Genomic DNA, 18,615 nt, shown 5'->3' on the forward strand with positions numbered 1-18,615 from the left:
TTCCAATTAAATTTCATCCACAATTATTTTTTCCCCATACTTCTGAACATTTTATTCTTCTTTTTGACTTCGTTTTTATCGGTTTGAATTTGTGTGGTTACTGTTTGGTTGTTTTTCCAAGGAGAGCAGGATTTCTTTCCTTGTCTTTTTCTTCTAATCATAATTTTACGGACATTACCAAAGACTGCCCGCAGACAGGACACTTATCTTTCCTCGTAAACTCAAGAATTGACTTTTCTATGCAAACAGAGTTTGAGCAGGTGAGAAAGTTTATGTGAGACAATGGACGAGAAGCAGACCAATATTAATAAATTCCAATGATAAAATACTCATAAATTAGAGTACAAGTACAGTGAAGAAAAGCTTTACCATTGATAATAATGTTCATTTATGTTGTCTCTGCCCTCTTTTTGACCATGATCTTGGGGCTTTTGACTTTAGAATTTGAAAATTTACATTCGAAACAAGCATCTGTGTCTTACTTTCAAAAACTCAAAGTAATATTATGAAGTCCTAAATTGAAATGAGCTGAAGATTTATTGAATAGATGCCAGGATCCACCGTACAAAACGATTGGCCATAGTAAACTCAACTGTTCTCATTTTTAATGTCACATCCAAAAATTGAATGAAAGTTGAATGAATGTTTCCTCTCTCATTTCAGATAATGAAGTTGCAACAGAAGAAATGGAAAAAATGTCAAGTCTTCTACCAACAGTCTGGCTTGGTTCTAAAAATGGCTGTGTTTTTGTTCACTCTGCAGTTGCACAGTGGAGACGTTGTCTGCATTCTGTAAAATTGAAGGATTCTGTCCTAAGCATAGTGTAAGTTGTATGCACAGCTTCTAAAATTTATTATGATAAATTTGAGTGGGGGGCAAAAAGGAGACTGCAGATAGTAAGAAATAGTGCCTAAGGGCCTTGCTTTCCTGATCAGCGGGTCAATTACTGAAAGTTTTAAGTAGCCCGATAAGACATTGAAATGCGATATATTGCATTTTTAAGATGGGGCTATGTCTTGTCTTGTCGTGCTGGCATGGTTTCAATAATCAGGCTGCTAGATTCTCAATCTTTAGAATAGAAGTCAATTTTTTTTGGTTTTTTTTTTAGAATCAAACTCTTTCGGTGGACAACATTTCTCTTAATCAAACAGTGCAGTTTTAAGAATTTTCTTTTGCTTTAATCTTTCTTATCCTGTTTTTAGCCATCTGAATGGGCGCGTATTTTGTGCACTTGCTGATGGAACTGTAGCAGTGTTCAAAAGAGGCAGAGATGGTCAGTGGGATCTCAGTCGATATCATTCTGTTGTTCTGGGACCTTCTCAACATTCAGTGAGATGTTTGGTTGCCGTTCATAATAAAATTTGGTGCGGTTGTAAAAATGTTATACATGTACTAGATTCAATATCACTCTCAGTTCAGGTTTGTCCTCTTAATTTTCTCCTCAGTATTTTTTCTTGCTAGTGTTTAAGACTAACTGTGGAAAGTTTCTATGAGGGTATCCTAATACGTAAGTTTTACTATTTTATTCTCCGAAATTACTATGAAGAGAGCCAAAGTGTAAAAATTCTCTTACTGATCATACTTTCAACTTCAAAATGAGCTGTAGTTTAACCTGTTCAACTAAATGATCCTCTGAATAACTATGTTATGCTTAGATCAAGAATTTCACAGGCAATGCATGAAAGCATGATGAAATTGATGCTAACATTTTCTCAACAAGACTCTTTCCCAAGGAAATAAATGTTACGGAGTAGGTACTACATGCGAGTAGATTGAGATCAATAATTTGTGTCAATACAACATGCGACTCTACTCGGCATCCTTGCTGTGAAATCGAGAAAAAGAAAAGAATTGCATCGGGCCCTTCCATCGACCACTATTCTACCGCCTAGTGACTAACCATCAAGATCGTTTCTCTCATCAAAGTTTTTATCTCTTGTACCTCCATCTTCTTCCAATTTTTATCAGTCAATTTTCTTTTGCTTTTATTTGCAGCATTCATTTGTTGCGCATCCAAGAAAAGATAGTCAAGTGCGGCAGATGGCATGGGTTGGTGATGGTGTGTGGGTTTCAATCCGATTAGATTCTACTCTACGACTTTATCATGCCCACACAACAAAACATTTACAAGATGTTGACATTGAACCTTATGTTAGTAAAATGCTAGGTGAGTGAAGTCTTTTCTCTGTCCTCATCATCGTTTTTTCTTGAGTTATTTATTCTCAGTCGTGAAGCAGCAAGCCAAAAATTTAAAAACCCTGTAAAGGCAGGATACTTTGTGTTGTTTGCTTTGTGCTGTTTTCAGTCCCTAAAATCAAAGAACTTGATGAAAAATTAAGTTTCAGCAGCTGTAAATAAGCTTATCTTCAGTTTAATCAAGTTATAAATCTCGAATGTTCATAGGCTGGAGCCTCCACTTCAAATCTTGCTAAAGTGCTGTTTTTGCTAGTCAGCTAAAAAACCCATTTGGTTTTGTTTGAAATATCAACTCACCGTCAGTTATTAAGGAAAACCAAAATTTTCCTAAAAAAATTCTCTGCATTTTTTCCTCTGCTGTTTTTAAAGTAATGCAAAAATTTTGAGTTGATCCTTATTTCAGATATGTTTTTTCTTCTTCTTTTTTGGCAGGTACTGGCAAATTAGGATTTTCACTTGTAAGAATAACAGCATTGCTAATTTCCTCTCAAAGGCTGTGGATAGGAACAGGCAATGGAGTTATTATATCTGTTCCTCTGTCTGAAAGTAAGTTTTACCATAACTTTTATCGATTTCTGTATGTTCCCCAGCAATTTGAGAAAATATAAATTTAATTGTAACTTTTAGCCATTTTTTCTCCATCGAATCACTTTTGGTTCTTTTTTCCATAATCACCAGCAAAAAAGCTGTATCAATAGTCTGGTTAGCACTTAAAATTTTTGAAGGATTTGAGAGAGAAACAGACAGTGTGACTAGGAAGTGTGCTTGGGAGAATAATGAAAATAAGTTTAGGCGGCAAGTAGGTCTGCCCAGAATGGGTTGTAAAAGAAAGCTGACTGAAATATATGAACAATATTACAAAACGTTTTCAGTATTTTGCACGCATGATGTCCGCCATTTTAAAGCATTTTTTCCCAATTCTTTTCCCATGTTCAAGGAGAAATTGATTGCCAAGAACGACTGAAATCACACAGGAGAAAGATTGATAACAGTTTACGAGATTGTTTGTGTGTTTAGGTCAGGTTTCTTAACATATCTCTCTTGGCAAACCCTGTTGCCGGTCAGGAAGAAAAAAGCACCTGCGGACCCAGAAAATTTGACAGAGTGATACACTCTACGCTAATTGCATTTTACCGAGTGGATTTCAGACTTTTTTGATGTGCTCATTGTAGTGGAGACTCTTGCAATTTGGCAACACTGTTTTTTCTCAATTTAAATGTATTTCCTACAATTGGTTCCAGGCAAGGCAGCCTGTCTCAACTAGAATCAATGTATTTAATGGATTTTAATGGAGTTTTAACAGTGTTGCCAGCTTTTTAGAAACGCCATTGGCTCATTGTGATATTAGGATTGTTGTACTTTTATGGAGTCTACTCATTTATCTTCATCTTTTTTATGCTACTCCGTGTGAATGATTTAATGAGAAAAAAGAAGGTGAATTATTAAATTTCAAAGATCATCCCTAATAAACCATCATCATGAAAAGAAAATATTCTGTTAATTTTTTTTTATTCTGTCTATTTGAGTGTATCACTTAACACCTTATAAAAATCTCGCATTATGTTAGGTGCAGGAAATAACAACTATGTGTCGAGCCGGTCGCCAGGAGGAATGGTGCGAGTTTTCTCCGATCCTGCTACATTTCAAGTCACTCCCGCCAGTTATATACCGTATTGCTCCATGTCTCAAGCTCAATTATCATTCCATGGACATAGGGATGCTGTCAAATTCTTTGTTGCTGTTCCCGGTAATTGATACCACATACTTCATCTCCTTGCTTGGTTTTAAATTCAACCTGCACTGAAATTATGCAGTCCAGTAAATTAAAAGTGGAAAGCAAAAAATGAAAAATAAAAGCCTCTGCATCCAGTGGCGAGGCATGAATATTTCCCCATTTTAAGCTATGGTAAAGAATCGATTATTAAGATGTTCGTTGCAAACACCCTTTAATTGATCCTTTTCCGTAGGTTTAAATGGTAGATCAATCAATATATCGCAAACCACGCCAAGCCACTGACTGCGTCTTGAGGCAATGATCTTTGCTCTCAAATTTACAATTTTTCCAAGTACTTTTTGTCGCTGTTTATACATTTTCAAGAGACTATAAAAGGCTCTGATTTTGTTGTAAATATTGTTTGTTATTTTGGTGGCATTCATTTTTGAAATTATTATTACTGAACTACTTTTTAACTTATTATTAACTTCTTATTATTTTCTTGTTTCAAATTGAAACGAAACTCAGTAAACACTCATGAAGTGTAGGGGGTGTTCGTAAAATACGTAACAGGAAATTTTGCATTTTTCGACCCCCCTCCCTTGCAACGCTTTTATGGCGTAGATCCCCATCTTTTAACCGGCAAAAACAAATGGGCTTAATGGCCTCTTCAACACCCATCCCTCCCAGAGCGTTACGTATCATGTGAATGGCCACATAAAGCAATTATGAGTTGTATACAATTCTTAATTATGTGTAATTTATTTTCAATCAACTCTCAGCCGTACTTCCTATCACAAATTTTTGTATGTTTACTTTTTTTAAAGTACATTAAAATAATTTGCCTTAAAAGTTTTTAAATGTGAAGCTCTCTCATCTTTTCAGGCCAAGCTGGATTTTCTGCCGCCACGAGTTTGAAAGAAGAGGGGCCAATTGTAAAGAATGTCTCGTCTCCTGATGGCCCAGCTTCCATGCTGATTTTGTCTGGTGGTGAAGGATACATCGACTTCCGAATTGGTAATGTTTCAAGCTCTTTCTTTGGCTGTCCTTGTGGTTTGTCATCGATATGCCGTACCATCTCTCCTCATTAGTCATCATTTTTTTTTAACCCGTGTGCCCAGACTAATATCATTCAACCCTCATTTTCTAACAGAACAATACCATCTTCGGCTGTTGGATGCACTCTAATCGAGAGAATCAAAGTGAATTGTAAAATACTTTTATCTTTCATTAGTATGTTGGGTGCATGAAAGTATATAAGCCCTGGATTGTCGATCTCATGCATTTTTGTTCCAAACCCTGTGTCCTTCATCGTTTTGATTTTACCCAAACCCGTGTTCTGCTTCATTTGTGTTTTCAACATCATTTGTGTTCATAATGTGTTTCCTCTGTGTCAGTTTTCCCTTCAATTTTCACTTCTATCCGTTTATTCTCTTTGATTAGTTCCTATTAGAAAGTGTGTTTTCACATTAAATAACTTTAATTTTACTTTAATTTTGAGAAGTTCAATAAATATTTTGTTCAAAATTGTTTTGTCAAACTGTAAAACTTGAGATGAAGTTATGTAGCTTACAAGAAAGATTTCAAAGGAACAAAGTTTTGATCCTGCAACCAAGTTCAATAATGAAAATCCTTGTCATCGCCATGTTGCTGACATCTTTTCCTGTTCATCGTCTCTAAATGTTTGACACTCATCCTAGTTTTCTTTCGAAAGTATAACTGTAGCAAAGTTTGGCTACCCATTTTCAAGCTTGTTAGTGAGAGACCCCCACGATGATGAAATCATTGAATAATCTTTTTGTTGGAATTATCTGTCTGTAAAGGCACAAATTTACGTACTGCACTTTTTCACTGCCCGCCACGATTCATTTTACAATGTTCAGATCCAATGCATAAAGTATAATTTTTGTATGAAATTTCTCAGTTTTCTCAATCTTCTTATGTTTTGGTCTTTTTTATTTTTTATTATGATTTCCTCTTCTGAGTTTCTTTTGTGTTCACAAATGATTTATGTTTGTGGGGGCTATAGTTGATGATGAAGAAGAAGCCAGAGACGCAGCTAGTCACCTTATCGTTTGGAGAGTCTAACGGTAATTGATTTGCTTTTAAGAGTTTTTATTTTTTTTTTCCATTTTATTTGGGGTAGGTACCATTTCTTGCCACACTAATACAGCCAGTTTCAATTTTTTGGTTTTTATTAAGTTATCCAATCAAAGGAAGGTAATATAGCTTTATAAGGTCTTTCCAAATAATCTATCATAAAATGCCATAAATCTGAAATAAAACTAGTTTTCATTTGAAAGTATTTGAAAAGCTCTGTAAGAATCCGTCAGATTTGAGGTGAAAATACCACATTTTTATAGTAAAATCCTTGTCAATTTTTACTTTTAATTTTTAAATCATGATGAATTCAACTTGTCGTCAATTAATATTTGCGCAGGCCCATCTGTGATCAGAATTTAATCAGTGTTTTTTATGATCAATTGATTGCTTGCCTCTAGCAATTCTATAGCGCAAAGTGCTATAAGGGGCATGTAATTCTGTCTCTGCACACTTGTAAAAATTAACTGGTGTTTAAAAGTTAGGGGAATACTATTTCTTACACAGATTAGTTGGAGGTGCATTCCTCTATGATGTTTTTCTTTTCCTTATTATTCTGCTGTATAGCTTCTTTTATGTTTCTCTTTGTTTTCTTACTTGTTTGCAGTAAATTTATATTCTCTTTTTAAGGATTGTGTAGTAAAGAGCTCTTTAAATCTGTGCCCCTTGGCCTATTGCTTTACTTTGGCATCATTGTTGAAACCTGTACCACTTTTCTTGAGCCTCATCATGACCAGTTTCATAGGAATTTGCCCATCTTCAGCGATGCTTTAGTAAATGTTCCTTTCTTTAAGACTAATTCAAGATGAATTCTTCAAAATTCACTTTATTTTCGCTGACTTCCCCTGATTCCTTGCACTCTCTTCTAGTAAATTATTTTACTCGTCCTTTAATGGCTCCTCAATTTACTATCTCAAATCTTAGGTTGATCCTGTGCATATTCTCCTAACCATCTCATCTCGCCACTTGGCTCGAGCAAAAAGGAAATCCCTTTCCTAGAAGCCGTTGTGTTTATTATTGTTTTAACTATGTGTCTTAATAACCCTGTATGGCATTTCTATATTCAGTATTTCATGTGTCTGTGGGCATCTATTACGCATGTTCAACATCTTGTTTGAGGTTTAGTCATGAAAAGTTTGCATCGTTGACTTCCTATTGCTTTGGCTGCCTGTCATGTAAAGTGTATACTCTCTTCTAGAACTCTTTATCTAGTTTATTCTTTAAAAACAGCAGTTGTACAACTATGATTAAGATAAAATAACGAAGCAACTGTTTTTAAACTTCTAAAACCTGTTGCAACTCAAATTTTAGTATTACTCTTTAAAGTTTTTTTTTCAGATTGCAGTGAATTCTTTACTTGTTACTCAAACTAAAACCCTAAAAAGCAACAATAGAACTACTAACTTTGCAAACAGTTTAATGTGCTGTCATTAAAGTCAGCCCATTAATCTTATCTATTTCCGGCTAAATTTATTATTTTACATCAGAATAAAGAGCGGAATTATTCTTCAGCTCTAAACTTTTACTCTTCATCTGTATTTCTGAATCCAAATAGTGTTGAACTAATTAATTTTTTTAACTACCATAGCATTTTTGATTTTTTGGGAGATTAACCCTTTTGTCAACACATTAGTCTGGGATCATGAGACCTCAAGTCCATCCATCTTTTTTGATGCTCACTACCTCTAAGAGTAAATGAAATATATAAAGTAGATAGGAGGGAGGAAAGAAAAGGAAAAAGAAAAACATGCAAAATAAATATATATATATATATATATACACAATAAATCCTTGCGCACAAGTTTACCCAGTCCGTACCCTATTCAAACTTATGTTGTACCATGCTGCTGTGAGAGGTAACACTTGTAATTTTCTCGTACCAACACCATTTTCTCATTAATGAGCATTGCACCATCTCACTCTCTTATATAAGTTGACAAAGCATCCTAAAATGAAAGGGAGCTCTGTATAATATCCAGTCCCTTTTATTTTCATTTTCTCTCTCTAATTCACTTCTTACTCTGTCTCTCCTCAATCTAACAATTTCCCTTCCCACCCTCATCCCTCAACTTTCAAGAATTGCTTTGCATTTTGTGCATTTCATATCGATTGTTATTATAGTTTTTTCCTAATAACATACATAAGCATTTTCTCCATTGTTAATTAAATTTTGGTAGTCATTCATTCACCTACCATTCCAGGATCTACAAACGACACTTTTAAGATTTGGAACCGAAACTGTCCACAGTTTCAATTGGACCACATTTTGCAATAAAGAACCTCTAATTATCCGTAAACCCACCTTCACAGGGAAAATAATTGCACATAATGTGCTGTCTCTTAAGAGGCAAATATTTTGCAGTTTGGAACTTCTCTGGAGGTTTTTTCCAGTGAACCATCATCACCGTTACCAGTAAATCCGACCTAATAATTTTCTATGGATTAAACCTATTTTAGGACCACCTTGCAAGGTGGTACCAAAATGATGCATCAATATTGCGATTTGTAAGTCTCCAATTTGGAAGTTCTGAGCTCAAATTAAACCGCAGCAGCCAAGGCGCAGAAGTAGTCCAGTACCTCAAAATAATATTTGCCTAAATAAGCCAGAGCTAATAGTTCCTCATTACAAAAGGTAGTCCAATCATTCGCAACAATTTTTGGAAAAAGTAAGGCAAGTTGCGCTTCGACAAACGATGGACAGATTGAGTGCACCCTTAATTTCTTACAGTTTCAACTAATTCTGTGAAAGAAATTAAAAGCAAAGGAATTTCCACAATAATTACATTAATAATTATTGAATTGCTTATTTTTATTGTCTTAGACATAATGATAATGAAGCATGAAACCCACTTACTAAAGTTGATCCGTAATTATGTAGCCTGCAGTTCTTTTACCCATCAATTTTTTAGCCTAATAATAATATTGCATGAGAGAGAGGAGTTCAGATTTGTTCTTTTTCTATAATTAAAACTAATACAAGGCCTAAAACTATGAATATCTCAGTTGCCGCACGTCTTAGTTGCGAGCTACTCGCTCAGATTTTTGGAGAATTAGAAGAAAACATACTAAAATTATTTCTGGTTTTTATGGGCATAATTGAAATTATGACTTCCCGCCATGCAAAACTTGCAACATGCAAACGCCAAAAGCCAAAGTTGCTCGGCAGCAGGTGACAACAAGTCGGAGCAACTAACAGTTATGTAGATGCAGGGTGAGCTAGTCGATGCCGAAACACGTCTAATGACTGTTTGAGGGTTGTTGCCCAGCAGAAGGGTGTACCTACTAATAAGGAAGTTTTGAAAAACAACATACATCGTCCATCATCGTCACTAATCACAAATACATTTTTTCTCAACTTCTTTTTTAGGTAGAACCCTCCTACTTTGTGTTTTACAAATACCTTTTTCATTTTTTATAACAAGTCCATTCGATGACATGGCCGAAATGGAAAATATAAGTTAAGCCAACCAACATGAAACTGATAATCTTTTTAATTCTGTTACAAAAATTGAAAGAAAACGGATTTGGCACTTAATTTTCTGCTCCTCCCTTTCTCTCTTCAAAATCTGTTTGAAAGTTATGACAATTTTTATTTTTGAATTTTTCAGGCAATACAGATGATCCTGAGGATGAAAAACTAGATGAAATAACTGGAATACCAACTTTAGGAAAACGGGAGCGGAGCTACTTAATTGTGTGGCAGATGTGTGCCAGAACTTAACTGTGCCATTTTTCAATCATACGATACATAGTCATCAACTTTAACATGTTTGCGATTTCACATCACAGGTCCAGCTCTGATTTGTTGATTTTCTTCAGGCATTGTTGCTTCCAAAAATTTACTTATTTTGTTTGTTGTTTGTTTGTACCAACATAAGGGCTAAAAATGTTAATTACTGAACATCAAATTCAGCAGAATTGTTGGTTTTGATCTAGAAAAGTTTTAAAGCAAGTTTATCGTTCAACCCTTTTTTTCTTGTTGAAGTGAAGACCATATTAATGTTCCATTCACCTAATTCCATTGGAAATGGCACAATGTCTTGGTTAGCATAAACATTTAAGATACAGCTGAATTCCCATTAAATTTGGCCTAGATGTTAATCTAAACTTAAGATAGGGCAGTGAATAAGTTCTTGGCTTCTTTAAACTTTTCAACTGTGTAATTGTAATCCGTGTCGAACTTGCAAAAATTTAAATTAAAGGTTTTACCTCAGGAATGAGATACAAAGAAGCAACAGACCTGCTGAAAACATTTTCTTTAGTCCTCTTTTTTTCCTTCTACTTCCCAGGCTGTGCTTAATTGTTTTCAAAGTTTTCTAAAAGACCTTCCAAAGTTCAGTTTTCACAATTTCTTCACATGTCGCCTGACAATATTCATGGTGTGTACCCAAATCAATAATACATTTGAAACGTTTTTTGAATGGTTAAATTTGAAAGTTCGGCTTTAAAGATACGGAAAGAAAATTTTTCAGTTTTTACTGTTAAGGTGATAATTATTTTTAAACTCGGCTGTCAATTGATACTGTGCACTGTTTCACATGTCCCTTGATTTTGGCCACCCAGGAAGTCATGCTTTGCTATTATCTATTGCTTTTAAGTTTCTGCCTTGAATTCCAGTAGGAAATTATTTCGATGCTATCAAACAAAATAGTCTCTATTGATGAGATTTTTTCAAATTACAAGTATCCACTGAAGCAGCACACCCTGGAGATAAAAGCTCTTCAAATCTCTTGTATGGATTGATAACTTTTACTCAATAACGCCCTGTTAAGTTGCATTGCTTTTTGATCTGCTTTAGAAATAAAATGACTGAAATGAGGAGAACTGTGAGAACCCTTTGAAAGGCAGTCAAACTCCCATTAAAATTTCAAAATCCTAATTCTTTTCACACTAATCAGTTTGAATTGGCCAATTTTTTTGCAATAATTACCCTGTAGGCGACACTGAAAGTTTCAAATTGGAGATTACAAAAAGAAGTTTTATGTATTTGGATGTTAGTGCCAAAATGTGAGTCCATGGCGGAGTAATTTTAAGGCTGTCTCACAACTTACAGACCCTTCTCTTAACAAGTACTTTAGTACGTCACTTTGGTAGGCCTGGAGATGGAAATTATTCCTCAACTTTTCCAATCCGAGCAGACTAGATGTCAGTGTCAAAACTTGTTCAAAAACATTCCAAGAATGTAGGAGTAATTAATAACGATGTGTTTGCATTTGCTTTCAGTGTCTTATACTTTTGAGTTTTTTGTGTGTAATCATTGAAATGTTAGAGAAATAAATTAATCGAAATTCTAAGATTGAAGAGAATCCAAAGTGGCCTGTGAGTATGACTCAGTTTGAGCCCTCAATGGTTTGTACAGTTCTGTCATTAGTTTTTCTCATTCAAACTTGTCGGTTGTTAGTTTTTTTTCTTGTAATGACCAAAGAAATGAAACGCTGAAGGTGTAGTTTCCAATTTTGGGAATAACTTGTAGAAAAAATGTGGTACTAATTTTTTTTTTATAGTTTTTCTCTTTCTTCACTAGCTCATGTTCAAAACGTTTTGTACAGTATAAACCATTTGCATTATTCCTTCATAGCTCAAGATATTTTTTATGCTTTTCGTTAGTGTACAGGGCTGTATAGGTATTTCTTGTCATGTGCCTCAGTTTTAGTTCTTTATGATTTTATCTTACAAATTTTGCTTTTTTAGGGGCTTTTATCTCAAAACATTCTTTATTTATTAATTTTAATTTCCTGGATTTTTTCCCTCTGAATCTCTAAAACCATATTAACTAGTAATATCAGTATAAACATGTGATTTTATCAGAATCGGAATAAAAATCAAAGTCAGTCAGCGATCACTTACACTTGCAGCCGTTTGTTTCATGAGAAAGACTTGTTTCAAATCAATCAGTCCAATACCAGAGAAATATCATTAATTAACGAGATGTCAAATTTAGAAGTTTTAGAAACGGCTTCTTTTGCTTGTGAGTCAAATTGTAATACAATAAAGAGACGCTTGCTTTCTCAAGACGCGCTCAAATTCCAGAAAAAAATAACGGCAGAAATGGGTGATGAAGCACATTGGACTTCGAATGAAGTTGTTAAGCTAGCTTCAAATCAATACGAGTAAGTGGCGCTGGCTCTTTTTATCTTTAACAATTAACTAATCCAATCCTTACGTTTTCATGCTGAAGAGTACTGGATTTTATGTTTTAACCCAGGACTGTTTTTTAATTTTTTTGATTACTTACTGATCATTAATTTGTCAATTTTTGTCGGGCTCACTGGATTATCAAGACATGGATATATTGACTACTAAGATAGTGTGAATAATTTCAGTTTGGAACTCGCCTGGAACATTAGGTTTTTTCTAACCTGCTGATTTTTCCATTGTTTGTGAATTTGCAAAAAATAATTCTCATCAGGCAGGTAGAAAAAATTACAAGAAGCTTTATAAAAGTGGGGTGTACACAAATGAAGATTCAAAACGGAAACAATTTTAATGAAATTCAGTGCCAGAGAATTCAGTCGGTTCATATAAAAGTAATAATCAAAAGATCTGAAGATTACAAGTTTGAAACGCAGTCTTATTAGTTCGGGAAGACTCCTATCCAAGTATTATGTCTTTGCTTGGTTAATTTGCGCCTAAATTAATTAGAGATAAGCAATGCACTTTTTTTAAGATGAGAAGTTAGAATCAACATTTCTTTTAATGCATGTATCATTTGTAAAAAATTAAATGTGCCAAATTATCTAGTAAATAATGACAATCTCAGTCTATTTTTTCAATTTCTTTCCTCGAATTGCGACTTCTCGTTCCAACTGAAAAAATAGTATAAAAAACAAAGGAAGAAGTGTATCCAAAGACTTTTACCCTTCAAGGATGTCTACTCCTGCATGTATCATGTATGCTGTCCAACTTTAGAATCAATGTTTCCACCTCATGTTTTTGGAATAATTGCTTTACAATCCACTTCCCAAAAACTATAGAATTTGTACTCTTAGAAATTTCTAAAATGTATCAGTATTCTTATTTTGTATCTCTCTTAAACCATTTTACTGATGCAATACGTGAATTTTTTCTATCAATTTCATTCTTTGTACATCACGCTATCAGTATACTTCGAAGGTACTTAATGGTTCACTGATTTTGCCTTTATTTTAAGAATGTCTCATTTTTATTATTTTATAATAATCACTTTATGTATATCTAAGTAGCTCAAAGACTCATCGTTCCCTCTGCTTTATGTTGCTTCGAAACAAAGACCTGAAATTAATGTACCCTATCATTACATATACATAGGTAAGAGATGCCGAACTTGGAGAAAGAAACATTTTCTTGGAATTGTTTTTTCTACCTGTTGTTACTTGCAAGTTTATTTTATTTTATATTAATTTTATACGAATTTGAACCAAAGCTTTTTTCAATCGTCTCATTTTTCTTTCATTTTTATAAGTGTCTGATCGTCACTGGTTTTTACTTTCATCTCTCCTCAGTCCTCATTACTATTTTTGTTTTGTTTTAACTAATACTTCTCCTTTTCCTTTAAAAATCTTTATAGTTTATTTTTCATTAATCACTACAGATTGAGTCATGTTTGATTCTCTTCTGTAGGTGAAGTTATTTTTGAAAAGAATAATTTGCAATCTTTTCAGAGAGGCTAGGTATTTTGTTTTTGTTGTCTGTTGTTCTTTGTTATTTATTTCTCAGTTTTGTCCTGTACATTATTCTAAGCCAAATGAAGAAACTTTTAACCGTTTCTCTCATTGTTTCTAAGTTATTATATCATGTCATTTATGTCCTTAAAGTATTTTAATGAATAAATTATTAGTTTTTGAGCATATTTTAAAGTATGTTTGAATGGCATTGGGTAAAGTCTCATAAAATTTACTGAACACTGATAGAGAAAACTATTTGTGCGGAAGTGTCCTTGTGATTAGTGGAGCCTCTATATCAGTTACTACTTGATCACTTTCTTGTGATCATAAACAATACTCTTATCATTCAAAAAATGTTTCATATCTTATCCTGGTTGTTAGTCTGCCGGCTTTTGTTCAGTACCTAATATTGATGAAACATTGATTCGTGAATATGTTTTTATCAAATTGTCTTTTGTATCTTTGGTTAATTATTAATGTGATAGATTTTATATTGAATTCACAAAATTTGTCTAAATGAGATTGAAGAAATAATAGTAACTGTTATGTTGTATACCCATATAATTAAAATTTACTGATGAAGAGGAAACTTTTTCTTATTATTTTTCCATCTGGACCAAGTATTCTTTTCAAGTATCCTGGCTCTCTAACATTGCCTCACCAAACATTTTCAAGTTGAATATTTTTAAATATTTAATCGGACCTAGCAAAATGCAACATATCAATGATCAAGGTGCAAAATCGTGCATCTCCGTTGGCAACATTGCAGACTCCTTGTCATACTTTATTTTTTCTTTGGAATGCTACTCATGTAATTTCTTGGAATCTTTCTTGACTTTTCTCCTTGAGCAGACTACTCTGTAAGAATTTCAATCCATAAAGTTGTTCTGTTTCTCTTTAAAACAATGAAACATGAGCAGAAATTTTCAAACATCCCAATCAGGGGCGGATTTACCTATTTGCCAGACATGGGCCACCTGTATCTACTTTGCCGCCACTTCTCGTCCGTTTTGAAACATGAATAAGATTCATCAAATAGATCCGTAGAAGAGGTACCTAACAGGTGCATCATGCACGTTTATAAACTTGTCTTGGGCGCACTTTTTTTGAAATCCGTGTCCACATTAGCATACGTACTTGGAACATTGGACGAAAGTTACAGATGCTCTCTATAATGACACCGAAGGACATCTAAATTAAAATTAGGAACTATGATGTTATGCTCTAGAAAAATGAGAGATATTGCCCTCTTTTATTTTTAATTTTTTTGCGGGGATTTGAAATATTTTTTTGATACCTACACGAAAGGACATCGCAAACTGAGACCCCCCCCCCCCCCCCCCGCCCATATTCGACACAATTGGCTGCAGTCCTTGCAGCCACCGCCCTCGTTCCGACCCTGCCCACCATTTCGTGCCGTTCCGGGGCTCCTACTCCAAAGCTACACAAGTGGTTTTCCTGCGAAGGAATTAGCACAAACAACGCTGCACAATTACCTACAGGCCATAGCCCATATTTTTGCGAGTGTGTGAGCGCGCGCCAGGTACCTTTTTTTCGAGCCGCGGATTGCCGCACCTGATCAATTAGTGCGAGAGAGATACACGACGAAACGGTGGCAATTGAAAGCCCAGTAAGCCCCTTTGACGTGCCGCATCTGTTAAAACAGTGCGAGAGAGATGCACGACATAACTGCGTATTGACCGATCCAAGTTTAGCCCTTCTCACCGTTTACCGCCGTTCTCTCCCGGGCTCCCGGTCGAGAAAGCACCAGTGTTAGGGTTTTGTTGCGACGGCGATTTTATGCATCTCTCGCACTGGGTGCCCTTAATCGGGGCAACGGAGGGTGCAACCACTCTCGGAGGGTCGCGGGGGAACGCGATGCTGCTTTGACGGAAAAACCACCCAAGCCCCGCCTGGCTATTTGCTGTCTCTCTCGCACTTATACGCTTCCTACCTCGGGGATTTTCTATCTCTCTCGCACACTTATACGCTTCCTACCTCGGGGATTTTCTATCTCTCTCGCACTTATACGCTTGCTACCTGGGCGATTTTCTGTCTCTCTCGCACTGGAAACGGGGCAACCGAGGGTGCAACCACTCTCGGAGGGTCGCGGGGGAACGCGATGCTGCTTTGACGGAAAAACCACCCAAGTCCCGCCTGGCTATTTGCTGTCTCTCTCGCACTTATACGCTTCCTACCTGGGCGATTTTCTGTCTCTCTCGCACACTTCAGCGAGCCGCCTGGCTATTTTCTGTCTCTCTCGCACACAATCGCGTCGTGCAAGGCGATTTTCTATCTCAAGTCCCGCCTGGCTATTTGCTGTCTCTCTCGCACTTATACACTTCCTACCTGGGCGGTTGCCCCGTTTCCAGTGCGAGAGAGACAGAAAATCGCCCAGGTAGCAAGCGTATAAGTGCGAGAGAGATAGAAAATCGCCTTGTACGACGCGATTGTGTGCGAGAGAGACAGAAAATAGCCAGGCGGCTCGCTAAAGTGTGCGAAAGAGACAGAAAATCGCCCAGGTAGGAAGCGTATAAGTGCGAGAGAGACAGCAAATAGCCAGGCGGGACTTGGGTGTTTTTCCGTCAAAGCAGCATCGCGTTCCCCCGCGACCCTCCGAGAGTGGTTGCACCCTCGGTTGCCCCGTTTCCAGTGCGAGAGAGACAGAAAATCGCCCAGGTAGCAAGCGTATAAGTGCGAGAGAGATAGAAAATCCCCGAGGTAGGAAGCGTATAAGTGCGAGAGAGACAGCAAATAGCCAGGCGGGACTTGGGTGGTTTTTCCGTCAAAGCAGCATCGCGTTCCCCCGCGACCCTCCGAGAGTGGTTGCACCCTCGGTTGCCCCGTTTCCAGTGCGAGAGAGACAGAAAATCGCCCAGGTAGCAAGCGTATAAGTGCGAGAGAGATAGAAAATCCCCGAGGTAGGAAGCGTATAAGTGCGAGAGAGACAGCAAATAGCCAGGCGGGACTTGGGTGGTTTTTCCGTCAAAGCAGCATCGCGTTCCCCCGCGACCCTCCGAGAGTGTTGCACCCTCGGTTGCCCCGTTTCCAGTGCGAGAGAGACAGAAAATCGCCCAGGTAGCAAGCGTATAAGTGCGAGAGAGATAGAAAATCCCCGAGGTAGGAAGCGTATAAGTGCGAGAGAGATAGAAAATCCCCGAGGTAGGAAGCGTATAAGTGCGAGAGAGACAGCAAATAGCCAGGCGGGACTTGGGTGGTTTTTCCGTCAAAGCAGCATCGCGTTCCCCCGCGACCCTCCGAGAGTGGTTGCACCCTCGGTTGCCCCGTTTCCAGTGCGAGAGAGACAGAAAATCGCCCAGGTAGCAAGCGTATAAGTGCGAGAGAGATAGAAAATCCCCGAGGTAGGAAGCGTATAAGTGCGAGAGAGATAGAAAATCCCCGAGGTAGGAAGCGTATAAGTGCGAGAGAGATAGAAAATCCCCGAGGTAGGAAGCGTATAAGTGCGAGAGAGATAGAAAATCCCCGAGGTAGGAAGCGTATAAGTGCGAGAGAGATAGAAAATCCCCGAGGTAGGAAGCGTATAAGTGCGAGAGAGACAGAAAATCCCCGAGGTAGGAAGCGTATAAGTGCGAGAGAGATAGAAAATCCCCGAGGTAGGAAGCGTATAAGTGCGAGAGAGACAGAAAATCCCAGGTAGGAAGCGTATGCGAGAGAGTGAATCCCCGAGGTAGGAAGCGTATAAGTGCGAGAGAGATAGAAAATCCCCGAGGTAGGAAGCGTATAAGTGCGAGAGAGATAGAAAATCCCCGAGGTAGGAAGCGTATAAGTGCGAGAGAGATAGAAAATCCCCGAGGTAGGAAGCGTATAAGTGCGAGAGAGATAGAAAATCCCCGAGGTAGGAAGCGTATAAGTGCGAGAGAGACAGCAAATAGCCAGGCGGGACTTGGGTGGTTTTTCCGTCAAAGCAGCATCGCGTTCCCCCGCGACCCTCCGAGAGTGGTTGCACCCTCGGTTGCCCCGTTTCCAGTGCGAGAGAGACAGAAAATCGCCCAGGTAGCAAGCGTATAAGTGCGAGAGAGATAGAAAATCCCCGAGGTAGGAAGCGTATAAGTGCGAGAGAGACAGCAAATAGCCAGGCGGGACTTGGGTGGTTTTTCCGTCAAAGCAGCATCGCGTTCCCCCGCGACCCTCCGAGAGTGGTTGCACCCTCGGTTGCCCCGTTTCCAGTGCGAGAGAGACAGAAAATCGCCCAGGTAGCAAGCGTATAAGTGCGAGAGAGATAGAAAATCCCCGAGGTAGGAAGCGTATAAGTGCGAGAGAGATAGAAAATCCCCGAGGTAGGAAGCGTATAAGTGCGAGAGAGATAGAAATCCCCAGGTAGGAAGCGTATAAGTGCGAGAGAGATAGAAAATCCCCGAGGTAGGAAGCGTATAAGTGCGAGAGAGATAGAAAATCCCCGAGGTAGGAAGCGTATAAGTGCGAGAGAGATAGAAAATCCCCGAGGTAGGAAGCGTATAAGTGCGAGAGAGACAGAAAATCCCCGAGGTAGGAAGCGTATAAGTGCGAGAGAGATAGAAAATCCCCGAGGTAGGAAGCGTATAAGTGCGAGAGAGATAGAAAATCCCCGAGGTAGGAAGCGTATAAGTGCGAGAGAGACAGAAAATCCCCGAGGTAGGAAGCGTATAAGTGCGAGAGAGATAGAAAATCCCCGAGGTAGGAAGCGTATAAGTGCGAGAGAGACAGAAAATCCCGAGGTAGGAAGCGTATAAGTGCGAGAGAGATAGAAAATCCCCGAGGTAGGAAGCGTATAAGTGCGAGAGAGATAGAAAATCCCCAAGGTAGCAAGCGTATAAGTGCGAGAGAGATAGAAAATCCCCGAGGTAGGAAGCGTATAAGTGCGAGAGAGATAGAAAATCCCCGAGGTGGAAGCGTATAAGTGCGAGAGAGATAGAAAATCCCCGAGGTAGGAAGCGTATAAGTGCGAGAGAGATAGAAAATCCC

At 37.7% G+C, this 18,615-nt stretch overlaps 1 protein-coding gene across 8 annotated transcripts in view; it reads left to right on the top strand.

Annotated features, from left to right (window-relative positions):
• Positions 1–14,242, top strand: part of LOC109034484 (JNK-interacting protein syd) — a 35,372-nt gene extending 21,130 nt beyond the window's left edge. For 7 of the 8 annotated variants that reach the window (XM_019047672.2, XM_019047681.2, XM_019047674.2 and 4 more), the window contains 7 exons: positions 664–823; positions 1,203–1,419; positions 1,996–2,167; positions 2,629–2,742; positions 3,764–3,943; positions 4,796–4,927; positions 9,619–14,242. In XM_019047672.2, the coding sequence (XP_018903217.2) occupies positions 664–823; positions 1,203–1,419; positions 1,996–2,167; positions 2,629–2,742; positions 3,764–3,943; positions 4,796–4,927; positions 9,619–9,731 (1,088 nt within the window). In that variant the 3' untranslated portion in view covers positions 9,732–14,242. Of the gene's footprint in view, positions 1–663; positions 824–1,202; positions 1,420–1,995; positions 2,168–2,628; positions 2,743–3,763; positions 3,944–4,795; positions 4,928–5,939; positions 6,001–9,618 lie in introns of all 8 variants that reach the window. The other variant, XM_019047677.2, reaches the window with a different exon arrangement.
• Positions 14,243–18,615: the final 4,373 nt, after the last annotated feature.

The sequence above is a fragment of the Bemisia tabaci genome, chromosome 3 (assembly GCF_918797505.1).
Source record: "Bemisia tabaci chromosome 3, PGI_BMITA_v3".
In the NCBI taxonomy this organism is placed as follows: Eukaryota; Metazoa; Arthropoda; class Insecta; order Hemiptera; family Aleyrodidae; genus Bemisia; species Bemisia tabaci.